The sequence below is a fragment of the Suncus etruscus genome, chromosome 5 (assembly GCF_024139225.1).
Source record: "Suncus etruscus isolate mSunEtr1 chromosome 5, mSunEtr1.pri.cur, whole genome shotgun sequence".
Taxonomy (NCBI): domain Eukaryota; kingdom Metazoa; phylum Chordata; class Mammalia; order Eulipotyphla; family Soricidae; genus Suncus; species Suncus etruscus.
This window is the reverse complement of record NC_064852.1, coordinates 153,107,597-153,131,749: the sequence shown is the minus strand read 5'-3', so window position 1 is coordinate 153,131,749 and position 24,153 is coordinate 153,107,597. Positions and strand designations below refer to the sequence as shown.

Sequence of the window (24,153 nt, the reverse complement as noted above, 5' to 3'; positions counted from 1 at the left end):
GCAAACCAGCTCTGCAGAATGGACTGAAATAGTGTCCGAGGCAGAAATTTCAAGAATGTCTTTGTCTTAAACAGTCCTAAAGCATGTTGCTCTGTTCACACCGCAGATTCCTTATTCATATGGCATCTCCATGTGCATGAAATTAAGTTGGATATTTTTTCCTCCTCCTGTTAATCTGTCTGTGTCAATTCAGTGATTTTTCTAGCCAGAAAAGGGTAGAGGGAGAATTTTTTCCCCTCCTCAACACATTTTCAGATTTACTAACATAGCTCTTCCTCGACTGACATCTGGTTTCCCAGACCACCCCTTCTCTTGACTAAAACCTGAATCTTGAGTCTGGCCTCACCCTTCTTGCTGGATGCTTGAGTTCACTGCAGTGTTTCTGGCTTCTGAGATCCACCCTGGCCTGATTTAGGTAGAATAACCCAACTTCCGGTGGAAAGAGCTAACCTCTGGTGGAATGACCAGACTTCTGGTGGAACTGATGAGATGTGGTACTTTTCAAAGCTCATTGACACCTCCTAGGCTTGTGCCTCCTCCTCTTAATTTTTGCAGCCTGTGTGTCCATCAGTTACTGGGCAGGTGGACCCCAGGAGTCATAAAATAAATCAGACTAACGCTCAAAATTTGGGATGTCCACCTAATTTCCCATTCCTTGAGTGAGCTCTGCACAGTAGACCATCAGAAGTCTTGGGCTGGGAAGCACCACAGTGTGGGCAGTCCACACTGACCAAGTCTACCTGCATCCTCTGGCGGGGACATCTTTGAAGCAAAAGTAGCCAATCCAACCTCCTAACCAAAATGCATGAGCTACTGCCCTGGCCATCTGGGGAACCCTGTGGGAGTAGTGGGGGAGCCTAAGCCTCTGCACCCTGTTTGTCACCTTCCTGGTTGGCAATAGAAAGTTAACCACACCTATTACTGGTCTTTGGAGAGCCCAAAGATTTCACAGACTATTAGATTGGGAAATTTTGATGACTAAGGAAGAAAATACTATTGTTTTGACTGATTAGAGGGAAGGGTGAGCTGTATATTTTTTAAGGAAAAATCATCATTAAAGTAATTGTAAATTATTAATCCACTAAGAATTAGCACAGTTCGAAGCCTGTTGCTGAGCTAAGACCAGCTGTAGGCTCTTTGCAGATGGAGCCCTGGTTGAGGTCACTTTCTGACCAGTGGTGAAAACCTCACTGGCAAAGAGCCACTTTTGGCAGTGAATGAAGTCAGCTTGTTTCCACATGGCTCTAAATCTTCATTTGTTCCATCAGGAAAAACAAACTTTCATTTGCTTGAAGCAGGGAAAAATAAATGATTTTCTTTGGCAAATTTGAATAATTTGATTTTTAGCATCTTTATATGTTGTTAATCCTTGAGAAAAAAGAATACCAACATCAATTACTCTGGCCTGTTTGCTTTTAGTTTCTTAAAAAAAAAAAGGAGGGAAGGGTAGGGGACATTTTTTAAGCCTTTCATAGAAACAGACATATTTTCTCAAGGCATCAGAAAATATATGAGGCTAAAAGCATTATCAGGGGGCCAGCATGATAGGACAGTGGGTATTTGCCTTAAATGCACCCGTGTTTAATTCCTAGCATCCCATATGGAAACCTGAGCACTGTCAGGATTGAGCACAGACCCAGAAGTAACTCCTGAACATCACTTGGGTGTGCCCCAAAAATCAAAATAAATACAAATTAAAAAAACAAAAGGATTATCAGTGAGGTGGAAGAAAATTGCTAAGGCCAAGGTGACTGTTGGGTCTCAATCAGTGATTATCTGAGGTACTGGCCTAGAGGCAAGAGGAGAGTCTAGGGGATTAAATCCTTTTTCTTAAGACAAGATTCTATCACTTTGATTTGATTATTAGGTCTGGGGGCCTATTATGGGGATCTCAGGGAGGATTCTTGGCTCCATGCTAAGGAATGACTCCTATAGGTACTTGGCGGGCCATATGCAGAGCTGGGGATGAGAAAACTCATGTCAAATGCTTAACACCATTTTTGAGAAGAGACCTTCACTTAATGAATGCTATAGAGAGAAATTAGCACAATATCAAAGAATAGGGATTTTATGCCTTTGACTCGATGGTCAAAATAGTGGTGTTATCTGCCAGCAAAAGGAGGCTTAGAGAACTGGAATAATTTGATATTGGCCATGCAGCACAGATGTGGAAGCTAGATTTGAACCCATATGAACCACTATTAATTTATATCCTTCACTATTGGGGTAGTTTACCAGTGACATTTCCTTAGTTTAGACGTTGACTTTCGCCTCCCCATCCTTAGACAGAGTGGCTGGGGTGCGGCATGTACTAGAAGCTTCACCAGCCTTGTTAACATGACTCATGATTCCCTCTGGCATGTCCTGTGTGTCATGGGAAGTGTTGGCAAATGTTTCCTCTTCTGTGACCCCTTCATCCTGGCCCATCCTCCTGCACTCTAATTCCACACTGGTGCTTCTTCACAGAGAATGATTTTGGGGTGCTGGCTGTCCTACTGGGGGCACAGATACTTGTGGCATTCATAAAGACTGGGAGGGACCCTGAACATGAACACACAGGATAGTCCCTGCCAGGAATCTGACCAAATCTGTCAGGACTGCTGAGGCCCAAGGATCCTGTTCTACATGCACCAGCATTATTTTCTGCCCCTAAAAAACACATCTGCACACTTTACCTTCAGTTGCATTATTATTGAAGGCAGGGGTTCTGTCTAGTATAGTCAAGATAACTATGAGCCTCTCTGAAGAGATCCATTTTACCTTCTTAAAGACCTTTGGTCAGGGGTCTCAAACTCGTGGCCCGTGGGCCGCAAACGGCCCTCCATACAACATTTTGTGGCCCTGCCCTAGAGGAAACTTTTTTTGTTTCGTTTTGTTTTAGTTGTTTGGGTCACACCCCCCAATGTTCAAGGCTTACTACTGACTTTGCACTCAAGGATCACCCCGACTTTGCCTCCTGCGGCCCCCAGGTAAATTGAGTTTGAGACCCCTGCCTTAGGTCAAACCTCAATTAAACATTAACTACAAAAGATGAAAGGCCAGATCAAACAAGCCAGAGTTTCTGTAGGACCTTTAATAATAAAGGAAAATATGCAACACCTAGCTTTTTTGATTTCTGAACCCCACATACTGCTTATTCCTATTTCTGATTCCATAAAAATGCCCCCCGAGAAATTTCATGAACCATAAGATATATTTTTGTTAAAGGAAATGGGAAATGGTTGAAAACACACAATTCACATGTGACTTTGACACCATCGACTCTAAGCTCTACCAGCAGAATCAAACCAGAGAAGAGAATAAAAGTGTCAAAACCCTTTCAAAATCTTTTCCCAGGTACCAGGGAATCCAGCTCCGCAAATCAGCCCTGGTGTCTTTTGTAAAGCACCAACTTCTCAAACTGCGAGTGCCTAGGAAGACGGGAGATCCTGAGGTGCTGAAAGTATTCGCAGTATCTGTGCTCATCAGCATATGTCAGCAGTGACTCAGATACAGTGTTGTCAAAGAAGAAAACTGGAATTCCTACAATCCTTCTCCTTAACACTTTTTCCATCAAGAAGCAGAAACTGAAGCTACAGATCAGAAATCCCTCCCCACAGCTGGGAAGTTCACAGCTGTACTTGGAAACCGAACTCCCAAAGGCAGGGTTTGCTGTGACTTTTGGAAAAAGCTTAGTTCCAATTAGGTGGTCAACGGGTACGACTAATTTGAGTGCGTGGTTTTCATTTCTTTTGCAGAACACTGATGCAATGATCTTTAACAAATCGGTCCTTTGAAGTGGAATGCTCGATTAGGTAATCCAGATGTTTTCTGGGATTTTATTATGCTCATAAAAATTTCCTCACATTTATACTAACAATACTGTGAAATAACAATTTGCCGTGGTCAGTATCACAGGCATCAAGGGAGAATGAAATCGGAAACATTTCACGTGGAAAAGCAGACAGCAGCTCCAGGATGGAACAAGAGGCACCTCTAATTGAGGTTCTAGCTGCTGCAATCATTTGTCCCAGGTTTGTTTTGTTTTGTTTGTGTTGGGGGCTGATTGCTGTCTCTAAGCTCAGGGGTTACTCCTACCAGGGTTCAGGGGACCATTTGTTCCAGTTTTTTTTAAAGCAAGTATTTTTGTTTTGTTTTGTTTTGTTTTGACACACCAGGGCTTACTTTTGGCTCTGCACTCAAGATTTACTCCTGGGCAGGGCTTGGGGACCATATCTGGTGCTGGGGATTAAACCCGGACTTGCCACATGCAAGGTAAGTGTCCTATCCAGTGTACTGTCACTCTGACCTCTGTACATAAACAGAAAGCATTATTCACATCCCAATTCAGCATGAATGAAAGAAGTACTTACCCAATAGATCAGAGGCTCTCAAGTTTTCTCTCAGAAATATAACAGAAATAATGGCACTGCCTGGAAAGAAAATGGGCCATCAGTGCTGGCGCCAACATGAACTCGAAAAGAAACTTAGCAAAGGGTGTCGCCTGCTTGACTGGCTGCAATGTGATGAGATCCCAAGGGTTACCCACATGCACACCACATGGACACACACACCAATGATGTACATGAACAGGGTTTTGCAGTAGACTGTGGGTAGTGGGGGGGGGGGTCTCTATTGAAGCTTCAGATAAACAGAAAGAAAAGAAAGACAGAAAGGAAGGAAGGAAGGAAGGAAGGAAGGAAGGAAGGAAGGAAGGAAGGAAGGAAGGAAGGAAGGAAGGAAGGAAGGAAGGAAGGAAGGAAGGAAGGAAGGAGGGAGGGAGGGAGGGAGGGAGGGAGGGAGGGAGGGAGGGAAGGAAGGAAGGAAAAGGAAGGGAGAGAGAGAAAGAAAAGAAAGAGAAAGAGAAAGAAAGAAGAAAGAAAAAAGAAGAAAGAGGGAGAGAGAAAGAAAGAGAAATAGGGCCCGGAGAGATAGCACAGTGGTGTTTGTCTTGCAAGCAGCCGATCCAGGACCTAAGGTGGTTGGTTCGAATCCCGGTGTCCCATATGGTCCCCCGTGCCTGCAGGAGCTGTTTCTGAGCAGACAGCCAGGAGTAACTCCTGAGCACCGCCGAGTGTGGCCAAAAAAAAAAAAAAAAGAGAGAGAGAAATAAAGGAAGAAAGGAAGAGAAAGAGAGAAAGAAGAAAGTAAGAGAAAGAAGAAAGTAGAAAGAAAAGAAAGAGAAAAAATAAAGAGAGAAAGAAGAAAGAAAGAAAAGAAAGAAAGAAAGAAATTAAGAGAGAAAGAAAGAAGAAAGTAGAAAGAAAGAAAGAAAGAAAGAGAGAGAGAAAGAAAGAGAAAGAAAAGAAGAGAAAGAAAGAAAAAAGAAAGAAAGAGGAAAGAAAGAAAGAAAGAAAGAAAGAAACAAACAAACAAACACCCAGCAAAATCCAGCACCAAAATCCACTTGCAGACTGAGTAGTAGGTTAAGTGATAGGTTACAGGAGAAGGTGCAGTGAAAGGAATAGTATAAATGAGGTGGAGGAAGCGCTGGAACACTGCTGATGTTCTGTGGTGAATCCTGTTTCATGTATAGGTGTTCCGAGAAAGATCCTTAGATTCTACAATGCTGTAAATTAAATAAATGTCCACTAAAAACATACAGCTGAAAAATCATCAGGAAAGAATTCCTCCCTAGAGGAAATGGTAGTTAAAGTGTAAGTGTCCTTCCTTTTTTATTGTAGTCGAAGTGGAATTTAATGCAAACTTCCTTTCCTGTTTCTTCAGTAACTGACTATATTACAAACATTTGCTCTTGTCATTAAAAGGTCTTCGGAGATGAGACTATATAATTATCTATGATGTCAGTTAAATTTGAATATAACTACAACTGCTGTTTGGGCAATTGACTTTAAAAAAAATCAACACCAAGAATTTTTAAAATAAGGAATGCTTTCTCTGTTTTGTTTCCTTTTGTTTTTCCTGGTGGTGGAGCTGGGGATCAAACCCAGGGCCTCACATTCTGTTGAACTACTACAACCTTAGCCTTATTTTCTTCCTTTTCCCTCAGTACTCTCTTATTCAAGTTGAGCACAATTTTCCTGGGTACATTCATATTATTTTACTTTCTTTTTTTCTTGGGGGAGGGCAAGGAGGAATACCCAGCGGTACTCAGGGGTTACATCTGGTATACTGAGTAAGAGTCATTCGTGGTGCTGCGTGGGGGTCACACATGCTGGGGTTCAGAACTGGGCCTCCTGCATGCACGCACTTAGGCAGTGGGTGGGTTATGCAGCCAGCATAGATGCTACTATATATGCATATGCTTGTGTGTGTTTGTGTGTGTGTGATTTTAAAACATTCAGCACACACACAAACACATACTCAGTAAAGTAAGAACTACTTAGTTTGGGGCAGGTCACATGCAAGGCAAGCACCTCGTATGCTATGTACTATCTCCAGGCTTCCACTTAGAGCTATTTTTATAGCTAAAACTAAAAAGGCTTAATTCGAACCTCTGTTCTCACGTTATTTTCTGTTTTCAGAGGACACATGCTTTTCTAAGAATCTTTAGATGACAAGTTTTTGTTTTATTTATCTAGCAAAGTAATAACAAACAAGAACATTCTGATGATGATGATGATGCTGCAGGCACCTATAAGTCATTTATCTTGCAAAACATGGTTAAAATGAGAGCTGAGATGAGAAACAAAGACAGAGTCTGAGAAACAGCTAATAACATGATTTCTAAGTGGGGTAGTGTGTGTTTTCGAAAGTGGGAAGAAAAGAAATATGTGGGAGTATTCCCATAGACTGGTGATCATATCTGTCCAAGGCAACCCCAGCTCCTTGTTGCTATAACAACTGTTGCCTAATGAACACTAGAAAGAGAAGAGATTCCTCTTTTATTTCTAGAGTCAAAAACGAAGTCACAAAGTGAAAGAGAATTTCAAGATCAACTGTTGAAAAGCATTAAATCCAGGACACATTTGTCAACTGGACAGTCTGAATGGGCTCAGCGTGAGGCAGTTTCTCTGGGGCATTCTCTCTGGCATTTGGCATGGGCATTTTATTTTTGTCTTGGGGCTCATCTGTGAGAGAACCAGAGGCTTCTGGTCTTGTTTTCATGGGACAGTGTGCCTGGGGACATATGTCTATACAGACTGCTCCCAGACATGCATCTATACACAGCATGAACCGACACAAGGCTACCAAGGTTGCATTATATTAAATGCATCACATGGTGGAGGAGGAGGAAGGAAGAAGGAAGAAAGGAGACGAAGGTCTGAGGAGATGACAGGCTGAGAGAAATGGGTCTCTTCCCTCCCAAACAGCCATCCTGAACATGCCTGCAGCAGGACTGAGCTTCCAGGGAGAAAGTGTTGCTTTGACATAGGGAAGGATCAAAACAAGGGTGCTTGCTGGGACCTGGCAAGATGGAAAGGAACTAATCCAAATCAAAACAGTGGCCCCATGGGGCCAGAATAATAGTACAGTGGGGAGGGTATTTGCCTTGCAAACCATATGGTCCCCTAACCTGACAAGAGTAATTCTTAAATTTGTGATTTTATGCAAGTTAGATTTATATCCTAAGGCGTGATCTGGTCTATTCTAGAGAAGGTTCCATGTGCACTTGAGAAGAATTCCTCTTTCTGGGGGTGAAGGGCCCTGAATAGGGCCATTAGTCTTAGTTCTTCTAGTTCTCATTTAGGGCTCTTATGTCTTTGCTAGTTTTCTGCCTAGTGGGTCTGTCTAGTGGCAATAGTGGTGTGTGGTGTGTTGAAGTCTCCTAATACTGTCACATTTCCTTCCATATGTTTCTCCAGGTTTGCAAGCAGATGCCTTACATATTTTGCTGGCTCTACATTTGGTGCATAAATGTTGATCATAGTACTTTTTGGTCTAATGATCCCCTGATCAATTAGTAGTAACTCACTGTCTCTGAGCACTTTCTTGGGGTTGAATGCAATTTGGTATGATATAAAAATGGCTGTTCCAGCTTTTTGTTTTGTTTTGTTTTCCATTGGCTTGAATAATTGATTTCCATTCTTTTATTCTAAACCTGTGTCTGTCCTGTTCTTATAGGTGTGTTTCTTGCAGGCAGCAGACATCTGGTTTTTGCTTTCTAATCCAACCCAATCTCTGTGTCCTTTAATGGGGGAGTTTAGTCCATTGACATTTTAAGAGATTATTGACAGAGAGGGTTGTTGTGTCATTGTATTGTATAGAGTTGTTGCTACAATTAGGTGTTTGGATTATGTAATTCATCTCTGAGTAGTTTGGTTAGTGCAAATAGTGCGAGTTTTTTTTTTTTTTTTTTGGAGAATGTTTTTAGTCCTTCCTCACATGAATGAGTTTTTCCAGGTAGTGGACTCTAGGTTGGAAGTTTCTTTCATTCAGTAGTTTAAATATGTCATTCCACTGTCTTCTTGCTTGAATTGTTTCAAATAAGAGACTTGGTTTGATTCTTATGTTCCTTCCTTTGTACTTGAGGTCTTTATTCTCCCTTATTGCTTTAAAGAATTATCTTTCTCTTTGTTTTTAGCCATTCAGATTACTATATGTCTTGATGTTGATCTATTAGGGTCTTTTTTTTTTTGTTAGGAACTCTTTTTGCTCCTGGATTTTGGATTTGTACAGGTGCCTCTTTCCAGAGGATGGAGAAATTTTATGCTATTGTTTCCCTCACTACTTGTTCTTTCCCCATCCCTTTTTCCTCCCCTTCTGGTATTCCTACAATTCACAGATTCTTTTGTCAGCAACATGCTCCTCAACAACAACTAGATCAAAGAGGAAATCAAGGAAGAAATAAAAAGATTTCTTGAGACGAACGATAATGAAGAGACAAATTGTCAAAATCTGTGGGACACAGCAAAGCAGTAATTAGGAGGAAATTCATAGCAATACAACCTATGTTAGGAAAGAGCAAAAAGGCAAAATCAACAGCTGGACACCTTAAGGACCTGGAAAAACAGCAGCAAAGAAACCCAAACACAGGTAGAAGACAAGAAATAATAAAAACCAGAGCAGAAAAAAAAAACATAGAAACAAACAAACAAAAAACAATACAAAAAAAAAATCAATGAGACCAGAGCTGGTTTTTTGAACGAAGAAACAAGATAGGGCCAGAGAGTTTACACAGCGGTAGGGTGTTTGCCTTGCATGCAGCTGATTCAAAATGAACGGTGGTTCGAAACCCAGCATTCTATATGGTCCCCCATGCCTGCCAGGAATGATTTCTGAGCAGAGCCAGGAGTAACCTGAGCGCCACTGGGTGTGACCCAAAAACAAACAAACCAAAAAAGAGAATAAACAAGATAAACCACTGGCAAGACTCACAAAGAAAAAAAGGGAAAACAACCAAATAAACCAGATCACAAATGAAAGGGAAGAGATTACGACAGGACCTCAAGAACTCAAATTCCGGGCCCAGAGAGATAGCACAGGGGCGTTTGCCTTGCAAGCAGCCGATCCAGGACCAAAGGTGGTTGGTTCGAATCCCCGTGTCCCATATGGTCCCCCGTGCCTGCCAGGAGCTATTTCTGAGCAGACAGCCAGGAGTAACCCCTGAGCAATGCTGGGTGTGGCCCAAAAACCACAAAAAAAAAAAAAAAACTCAAATTCCGGGCCCGGAGAGATAGCACAGCGGTGTTTGCCTTGCAAGCAGCCGATCCAGGACCTAAGGTGGTTGGTTCGAATCCCAGTGTCCCATATGGTCCCCCGTGCCTGCCAGGAGCATTTTCTGAGCAGACAGCCAGGAGTAACCCCTGAGTGCCACCGGATGTGGCCCAAAAACCAAAATAAATAAATAAATAAATAAATAAATAAATAAATAAATAAATAAATAAATAAATAACTCAAATTCCATACTCTGCAATAACCGGGGGGGGGTATGCCCACTCCACATGACTTCCATTTATACTAAATAAGGTCCATCCGAATTGCCTTGTTCTATGGGGATTCAACCCTTGGTGTAGCTGGTCTTGTCTTTTTTTTTTTTTTTTTTTTTTTTTGTGCCTCATCAGTTATACTCAGTGATTCTTCCTAGCTTCATGCTCAGGGATCATGCCTGGCAGGGCTTGGGGACAGAACCACTTTGGCTGTGTGCAAGGCAAGAGCACCTTATCCCCTGCCCTAAACCACTGGACCTCATCATTATTTCTTATCATTTCTCAATGCTCAGAATAGATCAGAGTTGTGAGAAGAGCAAAAGGGAAAACATCCGGGGATAGATCAAACTCAGCCCCCAGAGGAAAAGGCATGAATATTCACAAATCCCCAGAGTAAATATTCACAAAACCCAGTAATGAGGCATTTAGTCCTCATGCTTCATCAGGAAATGAGATCTTTTAAGCCAGCACTTTTCTCTTCCAAAACCCAAGAACAGAACCTCCCAGGAGAACATCTTGTCCTCGTTTGGTCAAAATGTAAATTCCAACCAACGCTCCCAGGCCACACGCTGGACTCTCCCTGTGTCTGTCTCTCCTGGAACCAACCAGACACCAGCTCCTGGGGCACTGGGATGATGGGCATGACAGGGGTGTTAAGAAGCAGAACAAGGGGCACCCAAGGGCCTGCACAGAGCCCAGATTGTGGTGTACGGGTGAGCTGGGTGTGCATTGTGCAAAGACCCAAATTGGGGGTGGCACCGCCAACTTAGAGTGTGCAGATTTCTTAGTACAAATATGTTCACACAGAAGTCTCTGAGACAGAGAGTGAGAGAGAGAGAAGATGAGAGGGGAGAGAGAGAGAAAAGAGGAGAGGAGGGAGAAGCAGGCTGGGAGGGTGGCAGGAGGTAAACTGAGGACACTGATGGTGGCAAATGTGCACTGGGGTGCATGTTGGACAGTATATGACTGAAACTCAATCATGAACAACTTTGTGACCATGTATCTCATGGTGATTCAATCACAATTTTCATTAATAATGAAAATAATAAAGTCTCTCAGGAAATTTTCTTTCCTGGATTCTTCAAGAAGTAACCACAGAGATAAGAAGGGTGCCAACTTGGGGGATTGTGGGCATCCCAGGAAAAGCCTGTTTTGTTTAGTGTAGAGCAGCATTTCTCAATGGGAGGGTGCATCTACTTCCTGTGGGCCCCCAAGGATATTCGAAGGAGCCATTGGGTAAAAACAAACAAAAAAAAAACAAACAAAAAAAACACATAAATGAGGGAACCTCTGCATGAGACTAGGAGGCCAACTAGTAGGAGACTGACTGACAGGGAGGAAACCAGGTCAGAACAGGTCACAGGGCTGAACAGTGGGGAGGGTATTTTCCTTACACTTGGCCAACCTGAGTTTGATCCCTGACACCACAAGGAGTAACATCTGAGTGCAGAATTAGAGTAAGCCCAGAGCACTGCCAGGGAAACAGTCCTTTAGGGGCTGAGAGAGGCACTGAGGCAGAGGGTGGGCCTGGGATGGGAGCTGGGACGAGATTAGATAACAAATCCATAGGACAGCCACCTAACTTTGCATTTGATTTTAGCCAAAAGGCCACCTAACTCTGGAGAAGGCCTCTTGTCCTTGGTTCTGGGGTAGAAACCGCAGCTGGACTGGAAGCAAGACTACCCAAGATTCACTGGTGCCTGGAAGAACCAAGATGGCAGAGCAAGAAAGAAGGTAGCAAGTATCCTCTAGGACATACTGGTCCCAGGACACTCGGTGTCTTGGGAAATCTTGGGAAATTCTGGTGTTTCCCAGTGTGTTTGATTGCATCAGAGCACATCTCGGGCTGGGTGGACCATCTGACCAGAGTGCTCTGGGGCTGGAACCCGCATTCTGTCCTTCCTGGAAGGAGAGGAGGGACCCTCACGCATGTGGTGCTGAGCCAGTTGGAACCACCTTGAAGGAGGGGGAGAAGATGGAATGTCACACACCCCTTTCATGGGGGCTTTACAAACTGCTGTGTTTAAAAAAAAATTTTTTTTTAATAATTTGTAAAGTAACAACCACCCCAGATGAAAAAAATAGAGAACATGCCATTATTTCCCAGGCAACACTGACACCACATTACCTTCTTGTTTATCTTTTGCTTTTGCTTGGAGCCACACCCAGCTTAGCCCCAGCTCTCTACTTGGTAGTGGCCTCCTGGATGCTCAGAGAACCATAGGGTGCCAGGGAGTGAAATCTGGGGCTTCCTGCATGCAGAGTCTGCACTCAACTGCGTGAATAATCTCTTCACAACACCCCCAAGATCCCCCCAACTCATTTTTTAAATTCAAAGGTATGTTTGAAAGTCCTTTCTGCAAGTCCCAGGAAATGACAGGGGAAAAAGGAAATATTCACAGAGGGCAGGTTAGAATAGTAGGGGGCAGCAGAATGCTCTGGAAAGGGGAAAGTAGAAAGTGTCTAGATTATGAGATCGAGTTGGACCCCAATGCCTTCTGCCGATTGCCTCACAGTGTCGCTGTGAGAATCTTTGTTGTTTTGTTTTGGGGCCACACCTGATAGTGCTAAGGGCTTAATCTTGTCTCTGTGGCAGGCTTGTGGGACTGCATAGGGTGCTGGGGGTCCAACACAGGTGGCCAGTGTCCAAAGCAAATTCAATCTCTCCAGCCCCTTTCTGGAATTTTTGTTGTTGTTGTTGTTGTTGTTGTTGTTGTTGTTGTTGTTTTTGGATCACACCTGGCAGCGCTCAGAGCTTACTCCTGGCTCTGTGCTCAGGAATCACTCCTGGTAGGACTCAGAGGGCCATATGGGTTGCCAGGGACTAAACCTGAGCCAGGCACTTGCAAGGCAAAAGCCCTCCCTGCTGTACTATCTCCACCCCCAGAACCTTTATAAAGAAAAGATCTTGGAAATGATGATGATGATGATGTGTGTGTGACATACATGGCTCATCCATAGAAGTATCTATCTTCCAAGAAGAGTGAGGTGGTGAATTCCCCAGGTGTCTGAGTGAGATGGTGAGTGAACTGGTGAGTTCCCCATGAGTGAACATGCATGTCCAGTGTGCACCGTGAGCTGTTTTGGCGGGCTGGGGTGGCTGCAGTGCAGTTTGCCTGGTTTGCCACAGTGCAGGGCACAGATCTACAACCCAAGCCAGGAGAGTGAAAACCTCTGGACATGTGTATGAAGAGTACAGAACCATCTAGTGAGCACTATGACAAGAATGTTTTTGTTCTCGAGCACAACAGAAAGAGCCGCACCCAATACAATTTCAAGGTGGCCATTTCCAGAAAGCCAAATTGAATGCTCAACTAACTTAGTACAGCAGAAAGGCATTTTACATGTAAAAAAAAAAAAAGTCAAAACAAAACATTTCTGATGATTAAAAGAGAGAACATGGCTTTTAAAATAAAGTGAAATTCGCTTTGAAGCTTGGTGGTTTGGGTTCAGGCTTATGCTTTAAGAATATTACATAACCTTTGAGGAGAAAGATTAAGATGGGGGCCATGTGAGCTCATGCTGTTAGCAGACAATAACCAGACTTCGGCTTGTTTCTAATTCAATGAAGGCTCTAATCTCACAGAGTTGAGAAACATGCTGTTTCCATAGCAGCCGATAAAGAGCGAAACACTAAGAGGATTTTTATTGATTCTAACAAGGCTGAGAGAATTTATTCCCCTTTCAGTGGTGATTTTTTGCTCTCTCCTGTTTCCCCCCAGTCTTTAGCAACACCTCATCTTCTCTTTCCTAAATGTATTTAGGAAATCCGACCAATTCCAAACGTAGGGTGCATGTGATGTTACTATAAAATCACATACTCCTGCTGTAACACATAACCACTGGTATTTATTTCTTAACACAGTACATAAAAGAAAAAGATGCTCAACATTGGGGCAAGGCTGAATATGAAAGATGGTTGAGTGTGAAGTGAGTTTAAGCAAGGGAGCAAAACCACAGTGCATTCCAGATGCTTCTCCACAAGATGGTCATGACTCAAAGCACCCTCAAACACGCTGTTACTGTTTTGTTTGGTTTTTTTTTTTGGCCAGACCTGGTGGTGCTCAGGACTTCCTCCTGGCTCTGTGCTCAGGAATCACTCCTGGTGGGCTCAGAGAACCATCTGAGATGCTAGGGATCGAGCTCAGGTTGATTGTGTACAAGGCAAGTGGTACTTGCCCACTGTACTTATTGCTTGAGGATTTACAGCAAGACAGGGACTGGGAATTTTAGAAGCTGTAGTAGATGTGTGTATTGTGTGTGAGTGTGTGGCATTGGTCAAGGGGTGTGGCTATGTGCCCAGAGTTGGGGTACCAGGGATGGACCAAGCACCTATTCCCAGGGGACATGTTGAGACGCTACATTGGGGGTCCCCCAAGTTCTAGCAATTGGTGCTTTCCCTGCCCACCAGTCCCAGACCTCCAACCTCCAGTTTGCTCACCTGAAACTGAAACGCAGCCGAGTGGGGCGATGAGGGTGATGGGTGCCAGGCCATAGGCAGCAAAGTTGCCCACCTCACCCAGGGCCAGGAATGTGGTACCAGCCCACCACAGAGCGTTCCGGAAGTGGGGCCGGGACTCCTGCGCCAACTGCACGTACGAGATTTTCTGGGAGGGAAGCAGAGCATCAATGGAGGGGAGTGGGGTACAAAGCAATCAGCCCGACATCCCCGGCTTCTTCCTGCACATCCTGATGGAGCCCTTGGAGACCATCCTGTCTGTCCTCAGGCACAGAAAGCAGGAGCGATTCCATTTATGTGGTCCCTGGAGTTCCCAAGCCCACTCCTACCTCTGGGGACTTGCTCATAATATTCATTCCCATATTTTAAGGGAGCTCTGAACTGCTCCCTACAGAGGAAGCATATCTGAGGGCTCCTGGGACCCCACCCCACTATGGAATTGTACTTCTTGTGCCCGAGAAATTGCACAGTAGGGAAGGTGCTTGTCTTACATGTGTCTCACCTAGGTTTGACCTCAGGCATCCTATATGATCCCTTGAGCCCTGACAGGAGAGATCTCTGAGCACTGAGTGTCAGCAGGAGTAAGCCCTGAGCACCACTGGTTGGATTCTCCTTTTTCCCCACCAACAAACACACACAGTTGTGTGTGTTGCCTAGCCTCATCCCATTGTTGAGCATCTTTTTTTGGGGAGGGAGGGGCACACCTGTTTGATGCTCAGGGGTTACTCCTGGCTAAGCACTCAGAAATTGCCCCTGGCTTGGGGGGACCATATGGGAAGCCGGGGGATCGAACCGCGGTCCTTCCTTAGCTAGCGCTTGCAAGGCAGACACCTTACCTCTAGCGCCACCTCACCAGCCCCTCATCTTTTTTTTTTTTAATGTACTGTGTTAAAATACAAATACCAGTGGTTGTGTATTACAGCAAGAGTATGTATTTTTTTTGTTTTTGTTTTTGTTTTTTGTTTTGGGGTCACACCCAGCAGCACTCAGGGGTTACTCCTGGCTCTACGCTCAGAAATCGATCCTGGCAGGCTCAGGGGACCATATGGGATGCCAGGATTCGAACCACCATCCTTCTCATGCAAGGCAAATGCCCTACCTCCATGCTATCTCTCCGGCTCAGGAGTATTTAATTTTATAGTAACATCACATGCACCTACATTTGGAATTGGTTGGATTTCCTAAATACATTTAGGAAAGAGAAGATGAGGTGTTGCTAAAGACTGGGGAAAATAGGAGAGAGCAAAAATCAAAGAATTTAACTTTTTTTTTTAAAGAAGTCCTAAAAGGCTTGATTCTTAAATAAAGCATGAATGAAATCACTAAGTAGTAAATTGTTGAAAGGGGTCTCAAGGTATTTGAGTTCAGAAGCCACCATTATTGATATTACTGCTGGGCAGAATGGCCTGATGGTGGCTGGGGGAAGGGTGGTGTGTTGGAGGGTATTGGGGGGTAGGAGACTCTTGTTTAGTCTTGGTTTAAGTGTTTTCTAGGATTTGAAAAGCAAATTCCTGTAAAACCATCACTTAATAACGCTTCCCTATTAGCCTATAATTAAACTAATTTCATAAGAAGTCTGTCCTGGGACTGGAACACTTTTAGAGTGGGTAAGGTGCTTGCCTTGCAAACAGCCTACCCAGGTTTGATCCCTGGAACCTCATGATGGTCCCTGAGCCCCGTCAGGAGTGATGCCTGACTGCAGAGCCAGGAGTAAGTCCAAGGACTACTGGGTGTGGCCCTAAAATAAAAATGAGAGAGAAAAAAAGAAAGAAGGAAAGAGAGAGAAAGAAAGGAAAAAGGAGAAGCCGGAGTGATAGCAGAGTGAGTAGCAAGCAGTTTGCAAGCAGATGGCCTGCGTTCAATCCCTGGTTTCCCAAGCCTGCAGGAGTAATTTGAGTGCAGAGTCAGGAGTAACCCCTCACTGTTGCTGGGTATGGCCCAAACAAACAAAACAAAACAAAAGCTAAAAGGAAATAGAGAAAAAGAGAAATATGTATACTTGTAATTACTTTTTAAAAAATTTTATTTCTTAAAGAAATAAATACAAATAGGACTGGAGAGAATACAGAAAAAAAGCTGCTTGCCTTGCATCCCTACTAGAATCAATGACAGCACATGTGGTCACCCCACCCCACCCCCAAGCACTCTCGGGGTCACTCCTGAGCCAGGAATAGCTTCTGAGCACTTGCAGGGTATGACTAGACAACCCCCTCCTTCGCCCTCATCGTACAAAAGCAAACCAAAACAATAAAAGTACCAAAGGGAACCACAGAAACTGAGAAAGAGACCCTGACTGCTCTGAAATTATAAGGCATCTAAGGGTTGAAGCAATTCATGGGCAACCGAGGCTAGCACCTGGGCTGATTGAGGCAGAAAATGGAAGGGTCTTGTCCAATAGAAACTCCCTCATTCCCTGCTGCTTTGAAGAAAGGCTGATGCAGCTCAAACTTGGTGGGTGAGTCTGACTCACACAGCAGAACTATTACAGATACTGAGATGCAAACATTGATATGTCCATAATGGTTTCCTTTTATTTCTGCCTTAGAGGTCCACACAAGGCTTCTATTTTTACTGGCCTACAGGTGGGTGTACAAAGGTTGAAAACCACAGGCCTCTGCTACATGATGCTGTTAAGAGACCCAAAAAGCATTTTTTTTCTGGGCCCCTTTTCAAAAATGAAGACATTTCTTTCCAAGAATGAAGAAGATAAGTAATAAAGCCAGATCGGCCTGGATTATATCTGCCTTTCTATCAGTGAGTTCTGAAGATAATGTATTTTTCTTTCTTTTTTTCCTTTTCTTTTTTTTTTTTTTTTTTGCAGGAGGAAGGTAGCCAAAAGCCCATGACTTCACAATATATCAATATATCCCAGATCAAAGCAGAGTTTTTGAAGAAGCAGTTTTGCCTTACCTGAATATTGAGCGAAATGCTGATCACCACATGTCCTAAGATGGCCAGCAAGACTCCAAAGAGGTGACCCTGGAAAAGGAAAGAAAGAGTTTAAGTAGAGCTTGTAAGATCCTTCTGGAAAGAACACAAAATTCCAGGGAACATGCCATTTCCTCCTTATTCATTCAACAAACATTTCAGATGTGCTTTTATTGAGAGCCCAGCTTTTCGCTTCTGAGCACCAGCTCCATTCTCTACTAGAATTCTCTAACACTGGAATTGCAAACAGTCTGTTTACTAAAGGGTGAATCTGGGTCTGAACATAACATTTTACTACCAGGTTTCAGGAACAAGGCAGAGATGTAGGAGACGATGTCCTCGAGGCCTCCTTGGACCATAGTCCACACTAGGCTCTTCTCAGCAGAGGACAGCCTTTGAAGACTTTGCCAGGCCAAAGGCTGCTTTTGGGTCTCCTACACCATCTGTTTTGCACAATTATATAAATGGCTAAAAAACCAAGTTCTTGGGCTGAAAAGATAGTACAGTGGGTAAGTAAGGTTCCTGTCTTGCAAATTGCCAGGTTCAATCCCTGGCATCACATCTGGGGTAACTGTCTGAGTCCCACCAGGACTGATTCCTGAGTGCAGAGAGAATAGCCAGGTACAGACCCCAAGCCCTAGACAAACAAAACCCCAACCCTCAAGCTCTTCTGAATGGCCCTCTGTGCTTGATGACACAGAGCCTGGATTACTGGGCGCCTTTATTTTATTTATTTATTTTTGGTTTTAGGGTCACACCCGGTGGCAGTGCTCAGGGGTTACTCCTGGCTCTGGGTTAAGAAATTGCTCTAGGCAGGCACGGGTGACCATATGGAATGCCGGGATTCAAACCAGGTTCATCCTGGGTTGGCTGCATGCAAAGCAAATGCCCTACCACTGTGCTATTTCTCCAGCCCATACTGGGTGCCTTTATTTATTTTTCTTTTTCTGTTTTTGGTTTTTGGGTCACACCCAGCAGCACTCAGGGGTTACTCCTGGCTCCACGCTCAGAAATTGCTTCTGGCAGGCTCGGGGACCATATAGGATGCCGGGATTCAAACTACCATTCTCCTGCATGCAAGGCAAACACTTTACCTCCATGCTACTTCTCCGGCCCCACTGGGTGTCTTTAAATGATGGACTGGGGGTGCATATAGGTGACGATCTTTTAGTCGGATGGTTGATGATGCTGGGTTTTCTGTTCCCCCATCTCCCACTACAGGACACAACTTCTAGCTAGCTTCACATTTCCAGGTGGTTATTTGAATTTTAAATGAACATGACAACCACAAGGAACCCTTTTCAGAACGCAAATGTTCTTTGAAGTTTTAGAAGTTTATTAGTTGCAGTGAGGTAAAATCAGTATTAAAAAAAAAATGAAAGCAGGAATGTTGAAAATTCATTGTATCATTGACATATAATATCCATAGTCTTTAATCAGTTCAAAATTTCCTAATAAACACACTTGGCAATACGTTTGATGGCTATTCTCATGGGAAACCATTGTACTGCAATGTGCTGGTCCCATGCTTTCAATTCACAATTGAATGCATTTGGCAGTAATCAGGAAAATAAAGATTCAGGAAAAACGTTTGGGATTGAATGAGTAATTATGAAAATATACCATAATTATAAAAGTAAATTGTTGAGGAAAAATAGCTTGCTTCAAAATTCTTTGAATCATTCAGCAAGCAGTTTTTAAATGGCACCAGACCAAGTGTTTAGAAATCAGTTGTAGATTTGGTAGTAATTTATTGGCTCTGAGGCTTAAAGCATAGACAACAAATGAAATAATAAGTTGGACTTCATCATGATTAGAAATATTTGTGTAGCCAACTGAAAAGAGAGCCCACATGATGGAAGAAAATCTTTTGTATGTCAAAGAGCTAATAAAGGATTGATATCAATAATGTATCAAGGACTCTAAAAGTTGGAGAGATAGTATGAGTTCATACACTTTCTTACACTGGGGTTCTGGACTGATAATCTTGAACCCTGACAGGAGTGCTCCTTGAACACAGAGTCAGGAGTAAATCCTGAAAATCATTGTGTGTAGCCCCCTAAAAACCTTTTTGCTATTTGAAGGGTGAAGAGATATTCCAGTGGGTAAGGTACTTGGCTTGCATGTGGCCAACCTACGTTTGATGCTCAATACCCCACGTGGTCCCCTGAACACTCTCAGGAGTGATACCTGAGCACAGAGCCAGAAGTAGGCCCTTGTGCATAGCCAGGTATAAATCCCAAACTAAAATAATAATAAAAACAACAAACAAATTTTTTTTTTTGCTAAGCCAATGCTAGCCATTATCAACCGCTATTGCTAACCAGCAAGTTTATGGCATTCACTTGGTTTTGTTTTGGGGCCACACCAAGTGATGCTCAGGGGTTACTCCTGGTTCTACACTAAGGAAGGAATCACTCCTGGCAGTACTCAGGGACCATATGGAACATCAGGGATGGAACCCAGGTTGGCTGCATGCAAGGCAAGTGCCCACCCTGCTACACTCTAGCTCTGGCTCTGTCCCCAGCAAGATCTGATTTGCTTGCTAACTTGGGGCCTTGTCCAGAGAGGGGTGCTGAAGATCAAGGTTGTGGCACTTGCTTGCAACAGAGCTGCAACAGAGATGCCACATTGAGAATCTCTTCCTTGCAGGAAGGATTTCTAGGGTGGCCTATGCACTGTTTGAGGGCATTTACCCACAAGGATACTTGCATCAAGATCCAAGTTCATTTTTTCCAGCCTTGTGGTAGCCACGGCTCAATCCCGCTGATGCTACACTGGAAATCTTTGCTGGCATCTCCGTCACGTTTCAGGTTGGCATCTCAACCTCATGGGCAGCTTTCCCATGAGGTGATTCTGTCACTGGAAATTGCTTTCTTTGCTCCTCCTTGGGAAGCACTTCTCAGTGATTCCAGCAGTCCCAGCAGACTGCGGCCACGGCAGAACTTTCCTTAGGCTGCACATCTGCCTTGAGTCCTCTGGCTCTTCCCATAACACACCTGTTGACTTCCAAAACAATAGTATCCAAAACAACAGGCCACAAATCACAGATCATCATGCCAAGGGCAACAGGCATGAAAAAATGAAGGAAATATTGCGAGGATTGACAAAGAAATATTGCAAGGGTTGTCAAGATGTGGTTGAGACATGGAATGAACCCTGGCTATTTGGAAACTGGTACCCACAGATCTGCTCAGTACTGGAAGTTATGCATCCTTGGTTGGTAAAATCAAGCAGAGTTTCTTTGTGGTATGACAAGACAAGCGCAGGTAGCTGACGTATGTCTCAGCAGACTGCTGAATTTACCATTACTAACTAATGCTGTTTCCAGTGAGAGGGTTGGGCACAGGACTCCAACATTCCCTTCTGTCTTTCCATTGTTTGTTGATTTGGGGGACACTCTTGGAAGTTCTCAGGACTTACTCCTTCCTGGCTCGTGCTCAGGGGTCACTCCGCTTTCCACTTCATACTGGTCTGAAGATGAGTAGTCAAGAGGGCAGAGAACCACCAAAGGACAAGGACTTGTGCTGGGTCACAAAGTTGGCAAGCCAGCCATATGTGGTGGCCCTGCTCAGGCCCAGGTGATTCTTTTCTTAAAATTGCTACAGGTGACCTGGTTATTCCAGGTTAGTAACCTAAAATTTTTTTTCACACCTGGTAGTGCAGAGCCAGAAATCAAATCCAGGTCAGCTGTGTGCAAAATCACATGTGCAAACCTCCATGCTATCTCTCCAGCCCCCTAATTGTATTTCTTAATTTACTCAATATGCAAACCCGGCAATTATTTCTCTCTGGCCCAAGCATCCCACACATTTTTTAAAATGAGAATCTAAGGTTTTTCCTCAATACAAGTAAATCAGAGATAACGAAGGGAAAACTTGCATTGAGTTTTAAGTATCAAGCTCCAAGGATAGGCCAGAGATGAGGCAGATACTGGAATGTCTGCAGTCCTTATGCTATAGCTTTGTTTCTGACTTTCTGAGGATGTCTTGGCCCCAGCAAACAATTAATCTACAGCAAAGTTCATGAGATCAGCAATAATTAAGTCTTAAGGCCACTTTTGTTTTATTTGGAAATACCACCTCTCTTCTACCTTTAGGTGCCAGAATGCTCTTCAGATATTAAACATGAAATTATTGACCTATAATCCCTGGGTGGGGTGGTCTGGCCAGATGGGCTATGATAACAGGAGAGTGTGGAATTTGCAATGGTCTGGCCAGTTCTGGCTTTGACCTAAATCATGTTTCTGGATCTGCCTCCAAAGCACAAATGCAGACTCAGACACAATGGAATTAGAATGGGGTTCCAGGGAAGCACAGAATTAGAGTCAAGTTGGAACAGTTTGGACTTGCCAGACAAGGATGTTATCTCCTGCTCTGAGCTGCAAGGCATGCCTGGACTTGGAAATGAGAGCTCTGTTTTCATGTTTTCAAGCTTCCCAGAGGCCGAGCTAGTGACTTGAGGTTCACCCATCACTGTGAGAAGAGTCGGAAGAACTAGATCTGAGAGATGGGCATTTACTCCCTGCCATTTCCTGACCAGGCTGGGGTATTCTTCACATGAACTTGCACAGAGCTCAGTCCCTGAGACCCAGAAAGCACAGGAGGACACCCCCAAACCTCAGTGCTCTATCCTGAGCATTTGGGGACTCAGGCTCAGAATACATGCAGCTTCCTTTCGACCAGTACAGCACTATCTAAGACAAATGGAGAGAGAATAAATATATGTGTCCAAGCATTAATCATTGTGAAAGACATTTGGGTTTGTTATACTTTTTATTTCAATTGTCTTTCATTCTTTCTTTTGGTTTTGGCCCACATCTGGTGATTCAGTGGGGCTAATCCTGGCTTATCCTGGTTTAGGCTCAGGGGACCATGTGTTGCTGGGGATTGAGCCTAGGCTCCTGCTAGCAAAGCTTGTGCTCAGCTCACTAAGTTTTGTTGCCTAATTGTATTTCCTTCCTTCCTTCCTTCCTTCCTTCCTTCCTTCCTTCCTTCCTTCCTTCCTTCCTTCCTTCCTTCCTTCCTCCCTCCCTCCCCCTCCCTCCCTCCCCCCCCTCCCTTCCTCCCTCCCTCCCCCCTCCCTCCCTCCCCCCTCCCTCCCTCCCTCCCTCCCTCCCTCCCTCCCTCCCTCCCTCCCTCCCTCCCTCCTCCCTTCCTTCCTTCCTTCCTTCCTTCCTTCCTTCCTTCCTTCCTTCCTTCCTTCCTTCCTTCCTTCCGTTTTTGGGTCACACCTGGCAGTGCTCAGGGATTACTCCTGGCTCTATGCTCAGAAATTGCCCCTGGCAGGCACAGGGGACCATATGGGATGCCGGGATTCGAACGACTGTCCTTCTGCATGAAAGGCAAATGCTTACCTCCATGCTATCTCTCTGGCCCCTAATTACTCAATGTTCTTAGTTTGAGTGCATTTATTTTATTTTTCTATAGTCTCTCTCTCTCTTTCTCTCTCTCTCTCTCTCTCTCTCTCTCTCTCTCTCTCTCTCATATGCTGGGGATCAAACCCAAGGTCTCACATGTGAAGGCAAAGGTTCTCTTTAGATCTAAGTTACATGCTTGGGCCTCCAGGGTGACATCTTTCAAACTAAAAAGTGAGAAAAAACTTTGCAGAAATCAAACATGAATTCTTTTATAAAGGACTTCAAAGAATAAAAGGCACTAAAAAATTAAAAGCAAGACATATAAAGGGGAAGTAGAATAAACCAAGGAGAGGAAACTCAGGTAAAGAAATGAGGTACTGGGGGCCGGGCGGTGGCGCTGGAGGTAAGGTGCCTGCCTTGCCTGCGCTAGCCTAGGACGGACCGAGGTTCGATCCCCCGGCTCCCATATGGTCCCCCAAGAAGCCAGGAGCAACTTCTGAGCGCATAGCCAGGAGTAACCCCTGAGCGTCACAGGGTGTGGCCCAAAAAACCAAAAAAAAAAAAAAAAAAAGAAATGAGGCACAGCTCAGGCCCACCCAGAGATGCAGGCCAGAGAGCAGGACACATGGCATGGCAGCCAAGGACAAAAAGGGAGTAGAAGGGGAAATGGGGGAGGCAGAGAGCTCTGAGCTGCCCATCCCTTGGTACTGCTCAGCACCACTGACCACAAGGCTCTGTGTCAGAAAAGGAGGCTGCAGGTGATACCAGAGAGTCCACAGCCAGCTCCAGCCCTCACAGAAATGAGCTCTGCAGACACATAGAGTCCAGGGTGGATGACTATGCTGGTTTCCATGGCTGAAGGGTCTGGGAGGTGAAAGGGCCAAAAGGGGCCAGGCTGGCATAACTGAGAGGTTGGCAGGGGCCTTGGGCATCATGCAGGCATGGTTGGCACTTGACCACTGAGGACTTGAAACTAGATGAGGGGTCTAGAAAGGATTTTGAGAGCCTCATCCTGGCTGCAGCAGGGAGGACAGAGTGGTTGGGAGTGAGTGCAATGGGGAAAGTGTCCTTGAGCTCGGAGGCATTGGGGCCAGACAGGGGCACCAGTAGACAGGCACTGAGAAGCAAGATTCCAGCAGTGAAAGCTGGATACCACCAGAAACCAGTAGGCAGGAGTTTGAATCAGTGAGTGTGCTGGGCTGTTCTTATCACATAGTGCCCCCTAAACCCTGCCAGGAGTAACCATTCTCTCAAAAAAAAAAAAAAAATCAAAATATCCACTTCCCTGTGACTAGTGAGTTGGGCCAGAGAGCCAATGACAGGAAAGAGGCCAAGATGGGAGACGGGTGGAGTCAGGATCTGGGGCATCCAGTGAGGGCAGATCTTAGCCTTCTGTGCCAGCTGAGGTGGGTCTCGGGAGCAGCCCACCAGGACAAACACTCTCTGGAATGAGGTGTGGCACAGGTGGTATTTACCAAGCGAGAAGGCCCTGCTGGAATGACCAGGGGATGGGGTCAGGACCAAAGTGAAGCAGAGGGATGAGCACACAGGGGCTGAAAGTCAGTCAGGGCAGAAAAGTGGGGTGTTATCTGTCAGTG

The 24,153-nt window shown here is 44.5% G+C and overlaps 1 protein-coding gene across 1 annotated transcript in view; it reads right to left on the bottom strand.

The window, feature by feature from the left end:
• NIPAL2 (NIPA like domain containing 2) overlaps positions 1–24,153 on the bottom strand; it is a 69,593-nt gene that overhangs the window by 37,736 nt on the left and 7,704 nt on the right. The window contains exons 2-4 of the mRNA XM_049773910.1: positions 17,179–17,247; positions 14,251–14,416; positions 4,353–4,412 (exon numbers count right to left, since the gene is read on the bottom strand). Coding sequence (XP_049629867.1) covers positions 4,353–4,412; positions 14,251–14,416; positions 17,179–17,247 — 295 coding nt within the window. The remainder of the gene's footprint in view (positions 1–4,352; positions 4,413–14,250; positions 14,417–17,178; positions 17,248–24,153) is intronic.